General features: G+C 37.1%; 1 protein-coding gene across 4 annotated transcripts in view; it reads right to left on the bottom strand.

The window, feature by feature from the left end:
- Kif20b (kinesin family member 20B) overlaps nt 1–25,123 on the bottom strand; it is a 67,574-nt gene extending 42,451 nt beyond the window's left edge. For all 4 annotated transcript variants that reach the window (XM_076562666.1, XM_076562668.1, XM_076562671.1 and 1 more), the window contains exons 1-13: nt 25,049–25,123; nt 22,991–23,138; nt 17,664–17,750; nt 17,464–17,580; nt 16,556–16,694; nt 14,812–14,996; nt 7,594–7,630; nt 6,930–7,154; nt 6,098–6,209; nt 4,998–5,069; nt 4,763–4,909; nt 3,760–3,922; nt 2,610–2,894 (exon numbers count right to left, since the gene is read on the bottom strand). In XM_076562666.1, coding sequence (XP_076418781.1) covers nt 2,610–2,894; nt 3,760–3,922; nt 4,763–4,909; nt 4,998–5,069; nt 6,098–6,209; nt 6,930–7,154; nt 7,594–7,630; nt 14,812–14,996; nt 16,556–16,694; nt 17,464–17,580; nt 17,664–17,750; nt 22,991–23,137 — 1,716 coding nt within the window. In that variant the 5' untranslated portion in view covers nt 23,138; nt 25,049–25,123. The remainder of the gene's footprint in view (nt 1–2,609; nt 2,895–3,759; nt 3,923–4,762; nt 4,910–4,997; nt 5,070–6,097; nt 6,210–6,929; nt 7,155–7,593; nt 7,631–14,811; nt 14,997–16,555; nt 16,695–17,463; nt 17,581–17,663; nt 17,751–22,990; nt 23,139–25,048) is intronic.

Here is a 25,123-nt window from a genome sequence, read left to right as displayed (position 1 = left end):
ATTATAGTTCAGTCAGTTATAAACCTGCCCTTTTTAATGGTGCTAATAGTCTTACTGAAAATCACATGACTACAGAGATTCCTTAACTTGGAAAATCAAGTGTGCCTCTCCACCTTTTAGAAACAAACCTATACAAAAAAATCTTAAAGAGAGCTCAGTCTAGTTAACTAACCATGTACTATAAAAATTTGAATATTTATTATCCACTAAAAACTGTTTATAGTAGAGTTACGTTTTATTTCACTTTATCTACACAACTCCATGAGCTTGATAGTACCACATTTCATAAGCAGGGAACATAAGGACCAATCTATAGGAAATGCTAAAAGCTGGGTTAGTGTCCTATCCACTGGGCATGGTAATAATCCATAACTTTAATCCCAGTACTCAAAAGGAAGCAGTAGGCAGATCTCTGTAAATTCTAGGCCAGACTAGGATACAGTGAGACTGTATATAAAAACAGAAAAAGTGTCCTATTAGGGAAAGGGATATGACTCACCATGGCACAAGCTCACACTCACACATATTACAAACACACACATACACACACACTCATAATGACACATACTCTACAGAGTGTTCTGTCAAAATCTGAAGCCCTAATATGGTACAGAGCAGAGAAACTGCTACAAATGTCTACTTTCCAAAATTTCTAAGACACATATTGAATAATTTTATCTTCTTAGACTTTTTACTATACATACATACACACACATATATATATATACACACACGCACATACATACACATATGTGTACATGTATAGTAAAAAGAAAAAGATTGAAAACATATATGATAATATGATCTATAGCAGTTAATTATTAACATATCAGGCACAAATTCACAAGAAAATAAGTTGCAGCATTAAGAAAAAACACCCTGGCATTCTTAAAGGTTTGAGATTTATGTTCTCAACAACAATTAAACTCTCAAAATTAATCGATTCTTGATTTTCTCAACTTTATGTTTGAAAATGAATTCTATAAAGAACTAACTATGAGAAAATAATTATTTACCATAGCCCAGGTTTCTGGCTGGAAGAATGCTAATTACCTTGTATATTTTTGTGGCAGTAATAAGGAACCGTAAAAAACCAAAAGCCAATTCAAGGGGTTGCGTCAATTATGTTACTTTCATAGAACAAACATCAAATAGTAACTAATGATGGAGAAATATTATAGACATAGAATTCTGCATAAATGTAATACCTTTGAGAAGTGGGTTTATATGTATATATACTTGCATGTGAGCACAAGCATGTTGTGCATATGTATGTGTGTGCATATGAACATGACTGGACAACACAGGTATCATTTCTGCTAAAATGTTATCCACTCTGCTTTATGATACATGGTCTTTTCATTGGCCTGGGGCTCATTTACTAGGTTAAGGTGGCAACCCAACAAACCCACAGATCCATCTGTCTTCTCCTCCCCAGAACTGGGATTACAAAATGTACCACCATGCTAGGCTTTCTTTTCTTTTTTAATGGCTTCTGGAGATGGCTCAGCAGGTAAATTTGCTTGATGACCAGCCTGACAGCCTGAGTTCATCCTCTAGAACCCACATGCTGGAAGAAAAGGGCTGACTGTCACGAGTTGTCTTCTGACTTACACATGTGGTGACACATACCCACTTTTCCAAACCAACACACATGCATGCATGCACACACACAAAATAAAAATCATTTTTAAAGAAACAGAACCTCTAGTACAAGGTAGATGTTTTAAATACTAATACTTAAGATTGCAAACTAACTCTGGCAGAATATACTAAAATCATGTGATGAAAAGATATTAAGGCACAAGACACTTACATAGTTTAAAGGTATGACCCCAGTAAATAATACATTTTTAGAATAAGAAGAGATCTGGAATACTATGCCTTAACCAAATAAGCAAGCCATTTTCAAAAATGGAGAAACCAGATATAACATACTTCCTCAAATGAAGTAATGGGAAATCCATAACTTCACCTGTGAGATATACTTACCACAGGTTTAAACAAGAGGAGAATCCAGATAAATCTAGAGTAGAGGTATTCTACAAGACAAGTTATCTGTACTCTTTTGGAAGTCAATGCTGCAAAATGGTTATGTGACCACAAAGAAAATCTTTCCCTGTTCTTACAAACTACATGTTGAGCACATATAAAACCTTGAATTCATTTGCCAGCACTAGCTTAGAAAGAAAAACTGTGTGTGGCTGAGTGCACCTGTAACATCTTCATATGGGAGACAGAAGCAAGAGGATGATGGCAATTCTAAGGGCAGAGTGGTCAATCATGCATGCTCTAAGTCAGCCAGGGCACCATAGCAAGACCCTATCTCAAAATCCAAATCAGAGGGGTGGACTAAAATACTTATTTGTAAAATATCATCATATACTCATTTTGAATTAAAACTCCCAGGCACCCAAATGAGAAGCCAAGAGATCCCTGGAAGTAAAGAATCTAGGCCACAACGTTGTTCTCTGACCACCCCCACACCACATCTGATATTGATCTCTGACCCCTGCATACACACACTCACATGATCACAAACACATACAAAGAGGAGAGGGACGAAGCCTAACTTCAGAGGACTAAGCCAAGCAGTTTTTAAGGCATACCTTGTTCTTGTGACTGCTGAAGACTCTGCATTCCTCTAACGTTTTATCTATGTCTTCTTCAGTAAGTTCAGTTTCCATGTTTTGTGTTTCTTCGGTTTTTTCTAAATCCTCAACCAAATCTTCATTTTCAACCACATCTTCTAGACTATTTTCCCATGAAACAGTGGCTCTTTTTACATTTAGTATTTTACCATCCAAATTATTGTCTAATGATACATCTTGAGAAGATTTGATGGACCCAAAAGATTTCTCCTGAGAAGAACTTAAAGTATCTGGAACATACACCTGTGAAAATATCCAATGTGGCTTTTACAAAGGGAAAGGCAAGAATTTCTTAACTGGAAGTAATTTTTTTGAGACAGGTTCTCACTGTGTAGCTCCAGCCTGCCTGGAACTCAGAGGCCACCTGCCTCTGCCACCCAAGTGCTGGGGTCAAAGGTACCACCTCACTGAACCTAACAAAAACAACTTTGAAAATTAGTCAAATTGTAGCGTTTATCTAATTACCCTTTATCAATAAAAACTTGGGAGTCAGATATTGGGGTAAGAATGTGAATGATCACAGAAGCAGTGACCTCTCTTTCTATGCAAAAAGACATTTAAAAAAAGAAATTAGCATTGCTAAATGAACTTTCCAAGAAGAAAAGTCTACTCTGCATGCAATCTACAAATCAACATGCCTCCTTGCATTCTTTGTATCATCACTCATAAGCCAGATGAATAGCAGAGTGAACAATTCATTCCAAAATTACCATGAATCTATAATCTAAGTTTATAATTAATATTTAGCATTAAATATCATTTTACTCCTTTTGGTAACAACATTCAATTTTTTCTATGTCATTCTAGTTAGTTAAACAATTACAATTTTATCTTCAAATATCTCCTAGGTTTAGAGTAGCAGACACAAAATATTACTTATTTCACAGAACTGTTGCCAGGCAGAGTAACACAAACTTCTAATTTCACACTGAAGAAGCAAAGGCAGGGGGATGCTGCAATCGCAAAGCCAGGCAAGACTACAGAGAGCCTATCTCAAAAAATAAAAGGCAAAGCAAACAAAACAAAACCCAAACATGTGCTCTTTCAAGGAAAAATGGTGAGTATTCTGAGATGTTCATAAATTTAGCAGCAATCCAAATACATTTACCTTTTGTGCAATGGTCGAGAACTTCAATACATTGAGTGTTTCGTCATAGGCGGAACAACACTGACTAATATTGATGATCATACATATTTTCCCTTTGCCATTGAAAAAACTTTGGAAATAGTGAGTCAGTTTACTTTCCCGGAAAGGCACATGCTGTTGAAACCTACAGGAAAATTTAAAAACACAGCGAGTTAAAATAAATTTCATGTAAGGTTAGGAATATGGCTCAGTATTAGAGCTCTTGCCTAGAATGTGCCAGGCCCCAAAACAGACTACCAGTACTAAAGAAACAAATACTTTAGTTGGATTGCTAGTAAAATTTGTTTGAATATTTTCCCTTGTAATAGTCTTCTCTGTTTTAAGAAATACTGCTAAGAATAATACAATAATCTACTAGACAAAATGTTTTTTTAAAAAAAAAATCACATTTAACTGAACTGTATCCCCCGTAATATAGTACTTCTATGGCACATATCATAAAATACCTTAACTAAAGTTGTGAAGGCTAATTAATCTATCATTTAATCAGCTTAAAAAGATAACAAATGCAGTAGACTGTCACATCTACAAGAACGCACACAATATATTACTAAAGAATAAAGTAGTTACAGGGCTAGGGTGTAGCTCACTGACAGAGTGGTTACCTAGCATACACACAAGGCCTTGAGTCCGCTCTAAAGCATCACATGAAGAGGTGCATATCTGTAATCCCACTTGGAAAGAGGAAGCAGGAGGATCACATGTTCAGGGTCATTCTCAGTACACACTAAGTTCAAGGCTAGCCTGGGCTATGTGAGACCATGTCTCAAAAACACAGACACCAAGAAGTTTGAAACACTAAATCAGCATCACAGAGACGTGCTTTCTACAGCATCAGTTTATATCTGCTATGGAAAATAATCACTACAATCTTTGTGTAAGAGACAGGTTTTCAAAAAGTATTTTCTAAAGAAAACAAAGTTAAAAATTTAAAGATTTTGATATTTATACTAATGACACTTACTTAGACTTCTCACTGTTCTTCAAAACATTGATACACTTTCCCAGAGTCAATAAAGAAGTGTTGATATTCCCAGCCTCTCTTAATCGTTCACCTTCATTTTGTGTCTTCATGCTTCGTTCTGAACCAGCAAGATCACATAAAGACAATCTAAATCAACCCCCCACCAAAAAAAGGTTACTGTAAAATTTTTCAAAATATCTCAAAATAACTACAATTTAAAGAATATTCAACTTACTCACTAACTCGAGTTACACGAGGCATTTCAGAATCTTCTATCTGTAATATTCTAATAGTGAATATGCTGTGACTAAAAGAAGGAACAAGATCAAGTATTATCATTCCATTTCAATGCATGCATTCTACAGGAGACAAGCAACTAAAGGAACTTCTTTACACAATTTAATGTATCTTCTCCCAAGGATACATTTTGCAACTAGCTGCCAGATATGCCAACCCCCTACTCCACTGTCACCTACACTTGCCCAACTGTCTAGCGTCACCTTATCACTTGCCAAACCCCAAATCCCTTAAACCTTCCCCTCTTAGCACTCCAATTTCTATTAATAAAAGCATGTGAATAAAGACTCAATATGCAACTACTCGTAAGGCGAAAGCAAAAAGATCTAAAGTTCAAGGCTAGCCTGTTTAAAAATAAAAAGTAAAAAGATGGCTGGAGATGGATGTAGGTCAGTAGTAGAGTACCTGTCTAGCATACATGAGACTCTGGGGCCAATCTCCAGGACTATGGGGGAAAATAAGAATTTCCATGCAGAGATCATACTATTAGTGAGAATGCTGTGGTGTACAGATACATTCTTTGAAAATATAAAAGCAAAGCATAATTCTGCCTATACATAGGCTGTTGTGGATCATATTACCCCCTCATGCCCATCTCACTGTAGATAGGGCTTTTCCTCAAGAGAAAGTATTTTAAGTATCTCCCTGCTAAAGCTTATTTTGCCTCCTTCCATATAATCCCACTCATCACAAACATTCTTTCTTAACCCTTTGAAAGTATGACCTGAATCATTTTTCAAATAGTATATATATACATACAGAGAGAAAAGACTACCACTTTAAGCAACTGGGAAAATAATCCAGGATGCTAACATAAAGGAAGAATAAAAACACCTCAAAAACATCCTGCAAATTAGGAAACGTAATGTCCAGACAAATAACTGTCTAGTACTTTTTAGGTACAGAAGGCTATCATGTCTACAAATTCACAGTACATCTCAGAGAACCTACTGGTCACATCCATCTCAATTAGCTACTTCCATGTGTACAGAAGATTGTGGTTGTCTCAGGGATTGTACTCAAGGGTTCACTACTTACCTTCTACTAGAAGCATTGTTCAGTTTTGTAAAGGCAACACTCTGATGCTTCACTCCTAGCTTTAAAAGCCTGTATGCTTCTTTAGAATCAGATACCTGGATCCACTGCAGATCTTTAACAAATAAAGAAGATATGGACTAGTTTATAAAAATCTAACATCTGTGCGACAGTATAATCTTTGCAAAGTATTTTCCCTGTACCATATAAAATCTTTCCTAGATTGGTCATAAATCCTAGAGAGTCAACTAAGCTACTCCTTACTCCACAAGACATGTAAAGAAGAGGCTATAAAGACATTTAGTATTTAAGTTATGCAAGCTCACATGGAAGACTAGTAACAATTTACAGTTCCAACTACAAAGTAAAATAATAATTATTGGAACACCTTGCATTTTATCACCAAGAATATAATTAACATTCAAGCAAACACAGTATCAAGCTAGAACCTCCTTATACTCAATTATATAAACATAACAAAAAAATATTTCCAAAGCAGAAACTCATTTTCTTGATGCTAATAATGAATAAAAAATATTAATTTAAAGAAAAAAAACTTTGGGGGGCTGGAGAGATGGCTCAGAGGTTAAGAGCACTGCTTGCTCTTCAAAAGGTCCTGAGTTCAATTCCCAGCAACCACATGGTGGCGGACAACCATGTGTAATGAGATCTGGTGCCCTCTTCTGGCCTGCAGGGATATGTGCACTGTATACATAATAAATAAATAAATTAAAAAAAAGAAAAAAAAAAAACTTCCTTTTTGTTGCCTATAGCTATCACGAATCTAGAAATTAACTTTAAACCAATAAAATTAAAGCAATGTTTGCTGATGTACCTTTTATAAAAGAATAGCCCTTTACATCTTGGGAAAGACGTAGCATCTTTCTCTTTTGGAACTTAGATGATACAGGAACAAGCAAATCGTAAATACTTTCATTGTAAATCTCAAAGAAAGAAACCCACACAGAATATTTTATATTATCCACATTCAGGCTAGACTGGTCACAATTGTTCATGGATTCTTCAAATTCTGGGATAGTCAAAGAGTTTGTTAAGCTTCCTATAACAACAACAAAAAAAAAAGCATAAAATTAAAACCTTGACTAAAAAAATGAAATATAGAACACGACTCCTAGAATCTTTAATCTCTTTACCATCTACATTAAAATATTTTAGGGAGCAAAAGAACAACTATTTGTGGTAATCAATGCTTAGTTTCTTTTAATTTTACTTCTTTTTGAAGAAGGAATCAAATACAAATTAATGCAAAAGACAAAGAAAAATAAGAACAATTCTCGAACTAAATATTAGAGTCAGAGAAAATAGACCTGTGCTTGAGAACCTAAATGAAACTTTACAGCTACTCACAGTTCATACAGCCTTGTAAAATTTTTTAGGAACTAAATCATCAAAAAACACTAGTAGTGATTTTGAAATTAAAACCTTTCATTTATATTTCATGATGAGCAAATTAACATAGGTGAGAAAAGAATCCTTACCACAAAGAATGTCATAACTGTCATTATGTATGGTAACCTAAAAAAGAAAAAGAGTAAAGTTTAAAAACAGTTTTGTTAAATAACTAAGATATTAATTACCTATTCAACTAAGCCACCATCTAATTTATAATCTTTCAACTACTTAATTCAGTGATTCCTGCTTATAGCTTACTTCCGAGCTAAACAAAAGCATCTCATAAGAAGTTTGGCAAAGTATCAAATACCTTGTTTTATATATGCCAACCAGAAATAACTGCAAAAATACATAAATATGCTCACTTAATTATTTTTCCTACATTTAATTAATATTGTAAGCTGCTTCTATGCATAAAGGTTACTCATACATAAAATAAAAAATAGTCTAAAAAGATGAAGGCGAAGGATCTCAATGTTTTTCAGGCTGGCACCAAACACCTGCACTTAACATATCCACCTGCTTCAGGATCTGGAGAATCTTGGAACTACAGCACATGCTACCAGACCCATCACATGACTACTTTTCTCAAAGTCTTAAGGAAGAAAATTATTAATATTCTGAAAGTAATAATTAAAACAAATCAATAGCTTTTTTATCTTTAACAGTAAAAATATCTGAAAACATAAAACCCAGAAAGACAAAAGATAAACTCATTTTAAAATTCTTTAAAACTAATAAGGTATTTATCTTACATATCATCCCTCCATAGCATACTCTGTTTTTTATTTGTCAGTGTGTATTATGGTTTGAATGTTCCCACTAAAGTTTATGTTGAAAAATAATCCCTATTGTGAATTAATAAGGGGTGACAGACCAGGCAGAATGGCTGAATCCTTTAATTTCAATACTGGCAGTTAGAGGCAGATCTTTATGAATTCAAGACAATTCTGTCTGGTCTACACAGCAAGTTCCAGGCCAGAGCTGTAGTGAGAACTCTTGTCACAATTTAGAGGGGGGGGGGGGAATGGGGTGACCAGAGCACAGGGGCTCTGACCTCACGGAATAATCTACTCATTAATCAGTGGATTAACAGGTTATCTCAGAAATTGGTGTGCTATAAAAAAGCCTGTTTGGCTCTGTTCCTTGGATACACCCCTCCTGCCATGTGATGCCCTGGATCACCTTGAGACTCTGTACTAAGTCCCCATCAAGAAGTAGGCTCTTATAACTTCCTGTCTCCAGGGTCAGTGAATTGGTTCAGACAGTACAGGCACTTGTTGCTAAGCCTGGGACCCTAACCTAGATCCTCACGACCCACATAGTGAAGAAAAGAGACTTAAGTTTTCCTACAACCACGACAGACACACACACACACACACAGAGACAGATACACACGCACGCACGCACGCACGCACGCACGCACACATACACAAACATACACATATTTAACTTTTAAAAAAATTTCTAGATGCACTACTATGGATTATAACGTTATATACTACCAAGAACTATTTAGTTATAACAATTATAACAGTCTCCACAATGGCAATACCATATGACCTTACCATATGACCTAAACATTTGAAACATTGCTAAATCACACTGAATCAATAAAAATTTACATACTAAATGAATATTGAAAAACAAATAAAGGCCAGTAAGATGGCTCAGCAGGTACAGCACTTACCACATAAACCTGATAACCTGATTTTGATCCGCAAAACCAACAGCAGAAGGATATACCCAGCTTTCCCAAGTTGTCCTCTGACCTCCACCCCTTTACCCTGGCACCTGTGCACCTGCATTCTCACATAAGCATCAAACACATAAAAAAAGTGTGTGTGTGTGTGTGTATTTAAAGAAAAGAAAAATACACAAGAAAGTCAACAGCAATTTGGAAATTGTATAAGCCGTTAATAATGCATTTAGCTTTTTTGTGTTTTGCTTGATAGCTGTTTCATATATACTATGTTAGCATTCTACCATCACGCTAAATCTCCCTTATGACTTATTTTAACAAATGAGTTCTTAAAAATAAAAAGAATAAATCAAATGGCAAAGAACACCTGAAAATTCACAGGAAAATTTCTAAGATTACCTAATCACCTATTTATAAAGAAACATAAACTAAGGCTGAGCTGAGACCATTGTTCAAGTGACCACCTGCAGACTAGTAAATAGCTCTCCAGGCCAAGTATTAGGGCACATGCTTGTAATTCCAGCAATACGAATCTAAGGCAGGAAGACTGAGAGTTGAGAGCAAGCCAAGGCTACATAGTAAAATTGTGTCCACAGAAGGAAAAGAAAGTGCTCACTGTTAAACTCAGTTTGGAGAAGCAAAGGAAATATATTTGAAATAGAATATCCCCTTGCTGAAGTTCATTAATATGAAATTAGTATTTTTAAGCTGATTTTTCTAAAGGAAGTAAGTTAAATACACAAATCTGACTGCTAATAGACACCAATTTAGAACACTAAGACTGTGGAATATTCCTTTACACTGTGTGAATATATGTCGCTGTGATTGGTTTAATAAAGAAGCTGGCTGGCCAACAGCTTAACAGAATAAGGTTAGGTAAGAGAGCCAAATTGAGAATGTTGGGAAGAGGGAATCTGAAGAGTAGCAGCAGACTCAGAGAAAATCAAGATGGACATGCTGCTGTACTGAAAAAAGATACCAAGCCACATGGCAAACAACAGATAAAAATATGGGTTAATCGAAAAATGTAAGAGTTAGCTGGTAACAAGCCTGAACTATTGGCTGGGCATTTATAATTAATATTAAGACTTCATGTCTGTTATGTGGGAACTGGAGGGAGGGAAAGAAAAGTCCTCCCACAAATGGCGCCCAACGTCCAGGGCCACATAGATCCACATAAAGCCTGAGAAAGCTTCAAAAAGGTTCTAAATGCACAGAAACAGTCAAATTTGGTTTCCTAGTCTAGTGTGTCTCATGCCAGGCTGCAGTACTGAGTCACATCTCCCAGCAGCTGCCTGCGGAAGAGCCAGCTGCCAGCCACCAAGAACTACTGCCATGCACTAAGCTAAGCTACACTTGCAGCAGCTGACATAGCAGTTTGAGATTTGTCTCATGCGATCAAAAAGCATATACAGATACACAGTAAAGACAGATTCAGATGGGAAAAAAAAAACTTTAAACAGGTTACAGTGTGTTTAAAAATGTACAAAGGCCTAGGAGAGAAAAGGAAAGGGATAGAGTCAGTCATAGATTAAGAAATAGTTTAAAAATAATAAAACTCTTGGCCGGGCGGTGGTGGCGCACGCCTTTAATCCCAGCACTCGGGAGGCAGAGGCAGGCGGATCTCTGTGAGTTCGAGGCCAGCCTGGTCTCTAAAGCGAGTTCCAGGAAAGGCGCAAAGCTACACAGAGAAACCCTGTCTCGAAAAACTAAAAAAAAAAAAAAAAAAAAAAAAATAAAACTCTTAAAAAAGCAATAGATAAAAAATACATACGATGAGCTACATAAATTTAAGAAATACACAGAAAGTCTGGGTCCTGTATGTTATTGTGTTGTCTTTAAATTTTTTAACTGCTAATGAATGAGATATAACTGCTAAAAACCACTGGATTATGAAAACGGATAGATTAAACCAATTATCTTGACTTAAAAATCAAAGTCAAAAGGTATGCTGCTTTGGGACAGAGGTTATGCTTTTATTTCCACAGGAAATGAGAGGCTGTGGATTCATTCCAGGTTAAAGATGATCAGGTTTGTTCAGGGAAGACCCCCCCTGAAATCCTGGCCAAAGACATAAAAGAAATTAAACCTAAAAAAACAAGACACATAATATATATTATACATGCTCAAACATAAAAAAAAAGAAATCATCTTTAACTGACTTGTACACACCTCATATTCCATACCTGTAATGCATGCTACCTTTATAAGTTTATGTATTTTCAGAAAAAGGGGACCAAATATCAATGAAAACAGACGGCCCAGATCACCCAACATTTTTGCCTCTGTTAAGTCTCCTCAAAACTCTGCATCCAAAACAACTTCAAGGACGCTGGCTGAGATGGTCCAAACTGACAGCCTACTTCAGCCAGGACTTCATTGTCCCAATTTTCTCAGTGTTCCCCCAAAAATACCAACACCACAGACAACAGGAAGTAGTCTGGAAAACTACACCCACATTTTCCAAAATATTGGTTATGGATGTTTGTTATCTTTTAAGGGAAAATGGTTACAAGTTGTTATCGATCATAGTCAGAAAAAAAGATAAACAAGAGTTAAATTCAAGCCGGGCAGTGGTAGCACGCACCTTTAATCTCAGCATTCGGGAAGCAGAGGCAGATGGATCTCTGTGAGATTGAGGCCAGCCTGGTCTACAGAGCAAGTTCCAGGACAGGCTCCAAAGCTATACAGAGAAACCTTGTCTTGAAAAACCAAAAAAAAAAAAAAAAAAAAAAGGTAATTACTGAATCAACTTTAATCCAAAAAACAACTATTAATCTCAAAATATTTTATATTGGTATTGATTTTAGTTTACTGATACAAATTAAGAGTTATTTCTGTTATACTCTATGTATGTTTCTACCATTGCTTGGTTTTTGTGCTTTTTAGCTCATTTAAAAATGTATTGTATAGGGTCTAGAGATGGCTCAGTGGTTAAAAGCACTGACTTCTCTTTCAGAAGACCAGAGTTCAATTCCCAGCACCCACATAGCAGCTCACAAATGTCTGTAATTCCAGTTCCAGGGGACCTGACACCCATAGAAAAACACCAATACACAAAAATAAACAGTTAAAATTAAAAAATGTAATATATAATGTATAATTAAGTATAACTAAGAAATAGAAGTAAATAGTTATAATAGTCAAACTTATAGTCATGTTAGATGTGTTTTCAAGGTCACACACAGATGTATTTTGATAGATAGATGGTCTTCAAACCCTTCAAAGACCTACAGAATATGGCATTTAAAATGTTTAATAACCTAAGGCTTTTCTTGACAGTGAGACACATCTGCTGCTGACAGCACCGATTTACTTCAAAAGATGATGGGAAATGGGGAAGAATCTCCACATGGAGTTTATTTTCTTTATGGCAAAAGCGAGTCATTTGGGCAAAGAAACTGCCCTTGCCTCAATTGCTGACAGCATACTGTCCAAACTGGACTAGCAGTATGCAAAAAAAGCAACTGCCAAACTTTGCCAAGACAAGGTAAGACAGTCCTTCAAAATTCTTTGCTTCTAAGGAATATTTGTAGATATACTAGGCCTGTAGGCCAAGGTTGGATGCCCTGACGTTACAGAAGAACCTAGAGTGATTGTCCAAGCAGCCAGATGTCCTTGTCTTCTGGGGTCTTTGACGGAGTTGAAGACTAGAGAGCCATAGTTAAAATTTTCCTTAGTTATGATAAAAAAATAAGCTAGGTATAAAACTTTAGAATCACAAAGACAAATAATATTTTCTCTAAATTTGCCAAATACAAATGAACTGGATATAGTAACTGTAATTCTTACTTAGTAACTGTTTTGTTGTATATAATTTTACTATGTTAAAGTTAAAAACCTACCTTTTCAGTAAGACACTGTGAATATATGTTTTAATAAATCTGACTGGCCAATAGTTGAACAGGATAAGGTTATGTGAGAGAGCCAAACTGAGAATGCTGGGAGGAAGAATGGGGAGTCTGAAGGGTAGTGAGCAGTCACTTTACTCCTAATATCCACTTATGAGTGAGTACATACCATGTTTGTCTTTCTAGGTCTGGGTTACCTCACTCAGAATGATTTTTTTTCTAGTTCTATCCATTTGCCTGCAAATTTCACGAGGTCATTGTTTGTTTACAACTGAGTAATACTCCATTACGTAAATGTACATTTTCCTTATCCATTCTTCAGCTGAGGGGCATCTAGGTTGTTTCCAGGTTCTGATTTTATTTTTATTTTTTTTTTAATTTTTATTTTTATTTTTTATTTATTTATTTTTTTTTTTTTGGTTTTTCAAGACAGGGTTTCTCTGTGTAGCTTTGTACCTTTCCTGGAACTCGCTTTGTAGACCAGGCTGGCCTCAAACTCAAAGAGATCTGCCTGCCTCTGCCTCCCAAGTGCTGGGATTAAAGGCGTGCGCCACCACCGCCCGGCCTGATTATTATTAATAATGCTGCTATGAACAGGGTTGAGTATGTGTTCTTGTGGTATGATTGAGCATCCTTTGGGTATATGCCCAAGATTGGTACAGCTGGGTCTTGAGGTAGATTGAGTCTGTTTCCTGAGAAACAGCTATATTAATTTCAAAAGTAGCTGTACAAGTTTGTACTCCCACCTGCAATGGAGGAGTGTTCCCCCCACATCCTCTCTAATATAAGCTGTCATCAGTGTTTCTGATATTAGTCATTCTGACACGTCTAAAATGGTATCTCAGAGTCATTTTGATCTGCATTTCCTGATGACTGAGAATGTTGAACAATTCTTTTCCTTTAAGTGTATTTCAGCCATTTGAGATTCTTCCATTAAAAATTGTTTAGATCTGTACCCCATTTTTAATTGGATTAATTGGTATTTTGATGTCTAGTGAGAAACTAGATTATTTTATGTTTTGTTTTTAGTTTTTGTTTTTGGTTTTTTTTTGGTTTTTTTTTTTATCCAGAGCTGAGGACCGAACCCAGGGCCTTGCGCTTGCTAGGCAAGCGCTCTACCACTGAGCTAAATCCCCAACCCAAACTAGGTTATTTTAAAAAGAATAAGATATCACTACTGTTTAAAAGAAAAAACTGTATTCTACATATAACAAAGAGGGAGCGAGAATGTATCTCAATGTTAAGAGTGCTTACCTAGCACACAGGAGGCCCTGGATCTAACTAGTTATCAGAAAATGAAGTGCGGAAGTACCTGCATGTGACTGTGCACATCCATTCCGAGACAGAAAGCTCTCTGCATGAGGCAGGTATGCGGTGCAACAAGTCAGTCAGGAGGCAAAGGCAGGAGAACTGCAAAGCTGAGGTCAACTCAGCTAAACAGGGAGCCTCTCAAGAAATGAACCTGTCCAAATAGTCACTTTCCTTTCCTACATTCTTCTAAATATTTTGCTTTTATTATTTTCAAATATTTCATAAATATTTTAAAAGTATAATACTAATCCTATAACAAAAAGGACCAGCATTATTTACATTTCTGTTTAATATTGCCATTTGCTGCCTTAAATATTTTTTTTCAAAAACAAAACACCACCATGACCAAAAACGGATTAAAATACAGGCTAAAATTATCATGAAAGTTTTCAAAAAATTTCCATGATTTTGATATTTTATGTACTAAACAACTAGCATACCTCTTTAATTTGCCGCAATAATGCACTTTTGTTAGCACCTTCCTCTTTCTCTTGGTCAGATGATAACCGTAAGTATTCTCTACATCTATGTGGTTTGAAGTTCATCTTCGTATATAGTCTTTCCTGAAGACTATCAAACAATACATTCAGTGTTCTAGGCAGAATGCCAATATTTTCTTCTGTGCCTATAAAAGGATAGGAAAAAGGCAATGTATTTGGATTAACAAAGCTCCTTTTATACTACCAATAAGCTAGAGTTTAAAAAAGGAAAAACGCCAAGAAGTTAAGAAATTATTCCATTTTCTATCATTTTAGTATTTACTGTATTGTCAACATATTCTGATTCAACAGTATGAAATTTTACATTCAGATCTTGCCCTAATATTATGATTTCCTATCATCCATGATTACAAAATGAAATAATGTTTCTTCTTTATTCCATGCTTAATTCTTTAAAGCATATCTTAATTCTTTATGGTATTTTCCTCTCTATCATTTATAAAGTAATTTTACATATATATATACATATATATATATATATATATATATATATATATATATATATATAAAAATATATCAGCACTGGGTGGTGGAGGCACAGCCTTTAATCCCAGCACTTGGGAGACAGAGGCAGGCAGATCTCTGTGAGTTTGAGGCCAGCCTGGGCTACAGAGTGAGTTCCAAGAAAGGCTCCAAAACTATACACAGAAAAACCTTGTCTCAAAAAAACTATAGACAGATAGATAGATATATCAGCAATATATATAACATGTTTTAAAAAGTTGAGGGGATATCCAGGTAAGATAACTAGACAGAAGTTTTCTCTGTGCGATCAAGTTGAGGAGGAGAGTTAGGACAAGGAAAGAATATAATACAGCTTGGGGAGGTAGTACAATTTGTAAAGTGCTTGCCCAGCAACAAAGTGAACAGACCTGGATATCAGTGTGTGTATTCCCTCTCAAATGCAAAATCTAGATTTAAAGTGAGTAAGAGAGAGAGAGAATATCACTAAAGTAGGAAAAGAACTATGAGCGGGAAGAAAAATGTTAAGGGAAGAGAAGGCAAAAAGAGCAGGCTATGAAATATATATGTGTGTTTTATATATATGTTAGATAGATAGACAGACAGACGTAACAAGCAGAAGGAAAGACTATTTAAAGAGGAGGAAGGGGACCAGAAGAGGAAGGCATGGTGGACTGTGGGAATGAAACAAAGGAAAATAAAAAGAACAAATATGACATATATGTACGAACATGTCATAATGAAACCAATACTTTGATTTTGTTTTTGTTTTCTGAGATAAGGTATCATTATGTAGCTCTGGGAATTCACTACATAGACCAGGCTGTCCTGGGACTCAAAGAGCACCCTGCCTCTGCCTCCTAAAGGCTGGGACTAAAGGACTACACCAACATCTCCAGCTCCAATATTGTGTAATACTAATTTTTAATAGCCTTAAAAACATATACAAGCAATAATTAACAGACTCAGTTTATGTATTTATTCACATATATATAACAATAATAAAGAAAAGGAGGTTATGAATTCGAGAAGGAACAGTGGAGGTGATATAAAAGGAGATGGAAGAGGAAGAAATGATATGACTTTATTTTTTTATAGAAAAAATAGTAAAAATAAAAAATATGGACTAGATGATGGAAAATATAACTTCATGGAATTATGAAAATACTGAATGAATACTAACGGTTCTTTTTCTTTTCTAGTCAAAATAAACACTATTTACCTTGAAATGTATATGTTTTTCCAGAATTGGTCAGCCCGTATGTAAAGATCAGCCGACTGTGTCCTTTCAAGAGGTCTTTTACTGGCTGCATAATGCAACCCAGAAAGAAATCTTTCTGTGAAGTTTCAGGTCCAAAAACCTAAGAGAGCATTTTCAAGATATGACTTTTAAGAAAATTTATGTTCCAAAATTATTAAACATTTGCTTTTAAATATTTATTCAAAACAGGTATTATATCTCTACCACCGAAAGTACACTGACAGGTATTTATAAATTTTAGGACAGAACCTTCAAGGCTGGCAAGATGGCTCAGTGGGTAAAGCATCTGAGTTAACTCCCTGAGCAGCACCTGGTGAAAGGCGAGTGAAGAGTCCTGCAAGGTCCTCCATATGCACGTCATGGCAGACACACACCAATAAGGAAAATCTAACTAAAAATGACTAAGAAATTTCACACACCCAGCCAATCAATTTTTCATGAGCTTTAAAAAATATTTTTAATTAGAATAAAAAGGTCAATGCAGTGACTTACTTCAAATTATAAATTTATAGACCTCAGTCTTAGTTTCAGAAATACACACATACACACACACACACACACACACACACACACACACACCAGCACCAAAGAGTGAAGTTCTGTGAGCACAAAGTATCGCTTCACTGTACACAATTATACAACAACTGAGCCCAAGTCTTGCCCTACTAAAAAAAAAGAAAAAAGAAAAAAGAAGCTATGACTTTGAAACAGAACACAGAGGGGGAGTTGGAGTGTACTTTAATGACAAAGTATGTGCTTTACATGTGAAAGGCTCTCATTCAATCCACTACACAGCTCCCTCACACCATACATGCATGCAGGCATGTGTGCAAGATCACACATCCCTGTGTCCCAGGTTTCTTACTTACCTTAGAAAAACTGAATTTCTGTGCTACCTGTCCAGAGCTCTTCTCACTTAGCTGGCCAAGGATGCTTTGGGGATCTTTCAACAGAACAGTCTGAGAATCCAGAACTTGTACACAGCCCTAGAAAACAGGCCCACAATAATAGGAGTAGCATTCACTGAATGAAAACAAAACATTAAGATCTAATTAAATTCAACACAAACCTCAGCCTCGTGTTCTTTTTCTGATTGTGTGAATGGTCTTATTCGAAGACAAACTTGGAGGTAATTTTTAGATCCCAAATTGTTTGCCTAAAAAAAAAAAAAGATTAAAATTTAAAAAATACAGAATATGGCTTTTCAGAGATTAACTGTCTTCATATGGTTGGTTGATTATATAACTGTCTACAGAATTTTTATTCAGTCACTAGCCTATATTGAGTTTGTTTCTTAGTGTTTCTACAACCAAGGCCATGCTACATAGCTGAAGTTAGCCAGAGTAACAATTTTTCTTGTTGTTGGTTTTTTGTTTTGTTTGTTTTGCTTGGGGAGGGAGGAACATGCTGTGGCTAACATGTGATGTTCAGAGGACAACTTTCAAGTGTTGGTCCTCTCCTTAATCCTTAGGGATTAAGAGTGTGTAATGGGAAGGGTGGCGGGGGCACACGCCTTTAATCCTAGCACTTAGGAGGCAGAGCCAGGTGGATTTCTCTGAGTTCGAGGCCAGCCTGGTACACAGCGAGATTCCAGGACAAGAACCAAAAACTACACAGAGAACCCCTATCACGAGGGGGGAAAAATACAAGTGTATAGTGCTCTTATAGAGGACCTGAGATCAATTTCCAGTATCCACATCAGACAGCTCACTGCCATCTGTATCTCTAGTTACTGGATATGACCTCCTAGGGCACCAGACAAACATAGTGTACATACATACATTCAGGCAAAATGCCCATATACATGAAATGAATAAATCTTAAAAAAAGGAATTCTTGGTGGTCCAGGTATGGTGTTACACGCCTAAAATTCCAGTTACTCTGAAGGCAGGAAGATCTGGGCAACTTAAAAGAGCTTAGGGATACAGTTCAGTGGTAGAGTGACTGCTTGGCATATATAGGCCATGGACTTTATCAAGACAATTTGGATTTAAAAAAAAAAAACAACAGATAAATAGATAAGTTTTTATCTCTATAGGTAGGGGAAGGAAGGGGGAAATTCAGATGTTATAACTCAGGTCTGTAATTTTAGAAGGTTCAGGAATTCAAGGTCATTCTCAGACCAGCCTAGGCTAAGAGATATACCCTGTCTCAAAAACAACAAAACAAGTCCAGGGTTGTACTGCATACTTGCAATCCCAGGACTCGAGATGCAGACCAGAGGGTGGGATGAGGGAAAGCTACAAAGAGAGAGACCCTGCCTCAAAAAACCTTATCTTAACTCTATAAAGTACACAGAGATGTAGAGTTTGGGATGTTTGAGTAGCTTCTTTAAACCAGCTCTGTGATGTTCTGTTTGTAAATTAATTAAAATAAAGTATTTTATTTAAATAAAAAAAAAACAAAAAAGTAAAAATAGTTCACATAATTCATTAACTTGATAAAAGGCATTTACAAAAATAATCATGAAAGAATGAATAAAATGGATTTCTTTTTAACAATTCTATTCAACACTTGCACTAGAAATAGTTCTACCAAGTATAATCTGTAAAAAGACAGATAATAAAACACATCAAAATTAGGAATGAAGATGCCTTCTCACAGACATGAACATCTATCTACAAAATCTGACAGTTACTAAAACCATTAGAGTTCAACAATGTAGCATGACACAAATATGCAAAATCAATTATTGTTCTATCTGCAATGGGAACAGTTAAGCGATTTATTTTAAAAAGCAACACCATTCACAAGAACATAAAAGTTCTGAAATAGTAATAGGTCAGAGAAAAGACCTATAGACTGATGCTACAAAACACTGCTGAGAGAAATAACAGAACCAGCGCTAATGAAGACACAGCTTGCTCACTATTTGGAGGACTCAATCCTGTTATGATGAATGTTTCCCAAACTGACACACAGATTCAATGCATTCTCAATTCAGCATTTTTTTCCAGGAAGCTTTTATGAAGAAATTGACAAACTGATTTTGTTTGTTTGTTTTTCAAGACAGGGTTTCTCTGTAGCTTTGCACCTTTCCTGGAACTCACTCTGTAGACTAGACTGGCCTCGAATTCACAGAGATCCGCCTGCCTCTGCCTCCCAAGTACTGGGATTAAAGGTGTGCACCACCACCACCCTGCTGACAAACTGATTTTAAAACTCATTTAGAAAGGGAAAGTATAAATTACATAGAACTGTTAAACAGCTCAGAAAAGTTGGAGCATTGACACTACCTGACTTCAACATTTATTGTTCATGTTTCACAAACTCAAAGTTTCCTACTGTCAGAAAGATCTACTGGTGGTACAGCTGAAAATTTCTGTGACCCTGCTTTTCTATGATCATATCAGCTATTTACTTAATTGGAAACATTTTGGAACATCTGAATGACAATGGATGTTGTAGGAATTTAGCAGAGTCATTGTAAGCGGGGTGGACATTAGAAATGAATAGCTAGCTGGGCAGTGGTGGCGCACGCCTTTGAGGCAGAGGCAGGCGGATCTCTGTGAGTTTGAGGCCAGCCTGGTCTACAGATCGAGATCCAGGACAGGCACCAAAACTACACAGAGAAACTCTGTCTCAAAAAAAAAAAAAAAAAAAAAAAAAAAAAAAACGGAGAAACGAATAGCTGTTTTTTAGAAGTACATTGCCTTTGAAGAATCAATCCTTGTGGATAACAGTGATTGTTTTCCATGATTTTTAGAATTGTTTTGCTGAAGGGGCATTGCAGCCATCCCATGACTTTAGTCACAGGAAGCCTCAGACACACCAGAGGTGCTTGTATTATTGTGTATTGCAAACGATACATAATAAAAGACTAGAGTCATGGGGGCATGTGATTTTTAAGAACCAACCAGATGTGCCCAGAAGTGGTACCTCATGCCTTTAATCCCTATACCTGAAAGTCTGAGGCCAGCCTTGTCTACAGAGTAAGTTCCATGGCAGCCAATGCTACACAGAGAAACCCTGTCTCAAAAAAAACAAAACAAATCTACCAGGTGCACAATACCAGAGAGGAAACAGACACCTCCCTCCAGTTTTGTTTTCTCAAAGAAACAAATTAACAATCCAAAACATCTACATGAAGATTCCCAATTTAGGAAATGGTCATCCATCTACATTTGTTTATTCTAAACAGTAGCAAGTGAGTATGGGTACACATGTGCCAGGGTGTTACATATAGAAGACAGAGGATAGTTTTAGTGAGTCTGTTCTCGTCTCCCACCTTGTGGGTCCCAGGGATCAAACTCAGGTGGTCATACTTGGTGGCAAGCACCTTTCTTAAGCCACTGAGCCTCTAACTGCCATGTATAAAGTAGATAATTTCTGTTGCTGGTAAAGAACTGCCAAGGCTAAACTAAACATGGCTGGCAGTCTTCTAGCTAGTGCTTGTCAATTCAAAAACATGAGATGGGAAGCAGCTTTGGTAAAGCATGATCTCTTCAATAGCCTCACAGATTTAGTTCTAATCAAAGCATAACAAAAGGAAAAAAATCACTGATTTAAAACTAAATACAAATGAAGGGGCATAACTATAGTTGCGTATCAGCAGGGACAAGATCAGCACTGTCACATTCATCAACTTGTCTGTAGATGCCAACTCTACAAGTTGTCATTCCTTCCCAGTCTAGGCCAGACAGCCTGAGAACTGGAGTTAGGGATGGCTGTGAGCATCCATGTGGGTGCTGGGACCCAATCTGGGTCCTCTACAAGAGCAGCAAGTGCTCTTAAGCACTGTACTATTTCTTTAGCACCAGGTTCACTGGTTTTTATTCTGTTTTTTTTTTTTTTTTTTTTTTTTTTTGAGACACAGTTTTGCTCTGGAGCCCAGGTTGGCCTGGAATTCTATGTAGCTTAGTTAAGCCTCAAATTCACCCCAACTGTCTTGCCTCATGCTTAGATTTCAAGTGTAAGCCACCATGTCAAGCTGAGACCCTGGGTTTGATCACCAACACCATCAAAAAAAAAAAAAGTTAGGATGATGATAACCATAAAGTACCATTCAGTCAAGGAGCTCTTTCTTCGTGGTACACACTATGCAACAGGCATTATGGTAATGGTACAAAAGCAGTGAGCCAACCTTAGTCTGAAGCTGTTGGGTTCAATCTTCAGGATAAACGTGGTAAGAGGGATCTCACCAAGCACACCCTGGGGGACTGATGAATTTATAAGGCTTGCCCACAGAGCTTACCCGGGAGAATTCAGGACTGACTGACAGGAGCATCCTGAGAGCTGCTGTATTGGAAAGTCTACATAGTATAGATGATGGCTTCCCATAACCATGTAGCTGGAAACCCCTTTTCCTAACCTCGATAGCCTATATTGCCACGGTCCGCCTGGGTTCAGGTCCTGAGATGGGGAAGAAGCACCATCTCAAAGAAATGAAGTGTCTGACCACCAGATGAGTTTCACTGGAGTGGCTGGCCCGGAAGAGCTCCAGCAATCTTTATACATCAAAAACAAGCATGTTTTCCCATATTAACAAACAAGTTTTTCCCATCCTTCAACTTTAACCTCCACTAAAAACAAGTATGTCAAACACAGGTTTCTCCCCCCAATTTTTACATCAAAACATCTTTAAACCCAAAACAACACTTTTCATTTAGTTAGCCTGGCCAAATACCTAGCCAGGTACATTCTGTCTTTACAAAACTAAAGGTGATAAACAAAGGCACACATTTTTAGAACACTATCGTTTGAAACATATTTACAGAATAGGGGGTAATCCTGCCTCCAAACCTGTCAGCACCAAATTAGAACAGCTCCCAGGTCTGAAGTGACAGCTGGCATCTCTAGACAAGGAACCCGAGAAGCATCAGCTCCCAAAGAATTTTAGGGGAAGATATTCTACAGCAGGCAGGTAAGGCATGTAGATTAGATTAGGGACCTTGGTATGAGGAAACACCTTGCATAACAATCAATAAATATGCCTTTGCAAGGTTGTCCATCAGAGAGGCTAGACCTTCCTACTGTCACATAGGCCTTAAAATTTCATCTTGGGATGCCTTCTTTCTTCAACCAACCTGCACTACATGGTGCACCCCAACAATGGAGATATTGCAGGTTCAGTTCCAGAACAGCACAATAAAGTAAATATCACAACAAAGCAGGCCACATGAATATTCCACCAGTTTGCTTAACTACCAAAGAATAAAACCTGAAAATTTTTTTTGGACGGCTCTCAGGTTATGACACAGATACACACGTTAAGTTGTTTAGGCCCATTGTTTGAAAATGAACTGTTATATATTTCTTTTGGCCCAGGGCTCCACTGAAAAGCCAGGATAAAAGTCTGCTTTAAATCTAGAAAGTTTATGGAAACTGTTTGTGACCTGAGTAAGTTTTCCCTGGAACACAGTAACCAGCATAGTGTTTTTCTTACATTGTACTTACCCCAGGGTTTGCAGCAACTAAGGAAAACTCATGAGAGAGATCAAGCTTAATGCCATCAAAATTTATTTCTGAAGGTCTTGCAATTGGGTCAGCACTAAAAACATAAGATGGTCTGGGCAATCCATCTTGATTCAAGTGAGATTCCATTCTACAAAGAAGAGCAGTAACCTCTTTAGACAACCGTAATAAATCAGCATATAAGCCACCCACAATTTGAAGTCTACACTCCAAGAAACTTGGATATAGTTCAGTTAGACTACTTGCTAGCATGCACAAAGCCCTGGGTTCCATCCCAGGCATAAACAGGGTATAGTGGCATGGGCCTATTATCCCAGAACTAGAGAGGTGGAGCAGGAAATCTGAAGTTCCCGGTCATCTTAGCTTCAAAGGGGATCCAAGGCCAGTATAGGCTACGCCAAAGACCTTTTCTCAAAGAACAAAAAAATAAATAAAAATAGTTTGGGCATGATGGTGTAAGTCCAGTTCCCTAACCCCTCCAGGGAAAAAGCAGGTGGATCTTTGAGTGTGAAGCCAGCCTGATGCATAGAGTGAGGCCCTGTCTCAAATTAACTGATTAATTAATATAAAAAAATAAAACCTACAGTTTAACCTACTACTTCCCACCCAAAAAAAAAAAAATGGATCTCAGAGAAAGAAAACATTAGACTGCTTCATTTACAGTACAACAACCTATGAAAAGACAAAAGGCCAAATTCTATTTACAGATTCTGAATATACTAATATTGAACACTACCTACAACTATTCATATAATCCAATTCTTAGGTAGATTCATCCAAAGGCATGCCATGAACAAATGCATGTAATGAAGAGAATATGAAATGTTCACTCCGCCTGAAAGCCTCATCTCAGAAATCAAATCGCAAAGAGACCATGGGGTGAAGCGAGACTTTGTGTTATTTTCATTACTTAGTATCTTCTCAAGAGTGTTCCAAATCAAATTTTAACACTTAGGACTGAAACTTGGCTATCTGCAAAATGTCTTTCAATTTGATTCTTGCAACTTTAAGTAAAATGTGAAATAATGCATATAAACTTTACATTTAAAAGAAAGGACTGGGTCCTAATTAACAGTGCAGTTCTTGGTACCTGAAGCTCTTGGAGTCAATGGCCAGGGCAAGCCACCCCCAAAATAAACTACAGGAAAAAAAATCAGTAACTGACAGACACAAGTCTTAAACTGAATATGGAATAAAGCCATCATTGAACTATTAAATCTGAAATCTAAATTGAGCATCATTACAAGGCAAACCTGACCAAAAAAAAAAAAAAGTATTTTTAAGAATCAACTAGATGCCACAGGCAGTGGTGCCCTCACGCCTTTAATCCCAACACTCGAGAGACTAAAGCTAGCTTGGTCTACAGAGTGAGTTCCAGGGCAGCCAAGGCTACAGAGAAACCCTATCTCAAAAAACAAAAACAAAACAAAACAAAACAAAAATCTACCAGATGCACAATAACAGAGGAGAAGAGGACTCCTAGATGCCTCTCTCCTGTTTTGTTTTTTCAAAGAAACAAATTAACAACCTAAAACATTTACACGGAGATTCCCAATTTAAGTAAACAAATGTCATCCATCTACATTTGTTTACTGTACAGTAGGCTCAAGCTGCATGCCAACATGCCCAACTAAAACTGGTCCACTTCCACTTTCTTTATATACACATAAAACCCAAATAAGCGTATTTTCTAACCACAAAGTGGTGTGACATAAAACACTGGCCTCTGCCCAGAAAGAGACTTTGTCACGTGCCGAAACTGCTCCCCTGCAGGATTCAGGCAGCCAGATGTGACAAAAGTCTTCAAATCGAGCTTGCACCTCCTTTAACAGATCAGGGAACCAAGGCCCAGAGAGATTCAAGTCTTGCGTGTCTCAACTACCTGCAAGGTGCGGCTCAGCCCCACCTCCAGCAGCCCCGCTGCTCGACCTCGGGCGTCACGAGCCCCGTCGACGCTGACACTGCCGCGGGGTCGCAGCAGCCTCGGGAGCTCTGTGCAAGCAGCCACCCTCCGCACCCTCAGAAGCATCAGCTCCTTACCTGCAGCACCGCCGGTCCCTGCCTCTCCGTTTTCAAATTCAAACAATGGCGGCCCGCACCGCACTGGACCCTGGG

Source organism: Peromyscus maniculatus, chromosome 1, assembly GCF_049852395.1.
Source record: "Peromyscus maniculatus bairdii isolate BWxNUB_F1_BW_parent chromosome 1, HU_Pman_BW_mat_3.1, whole genome shotgun sequence".
Lineage (NCBI taxonomy): Eukaryota > Metazoa > Chordata > Mammalia > Rodentia > Cricetidae > Peromyscus > Peromyscus maniculatus.
This window is presented reverse-complemented; position numbering and strand designations above follow the sequence as displayed.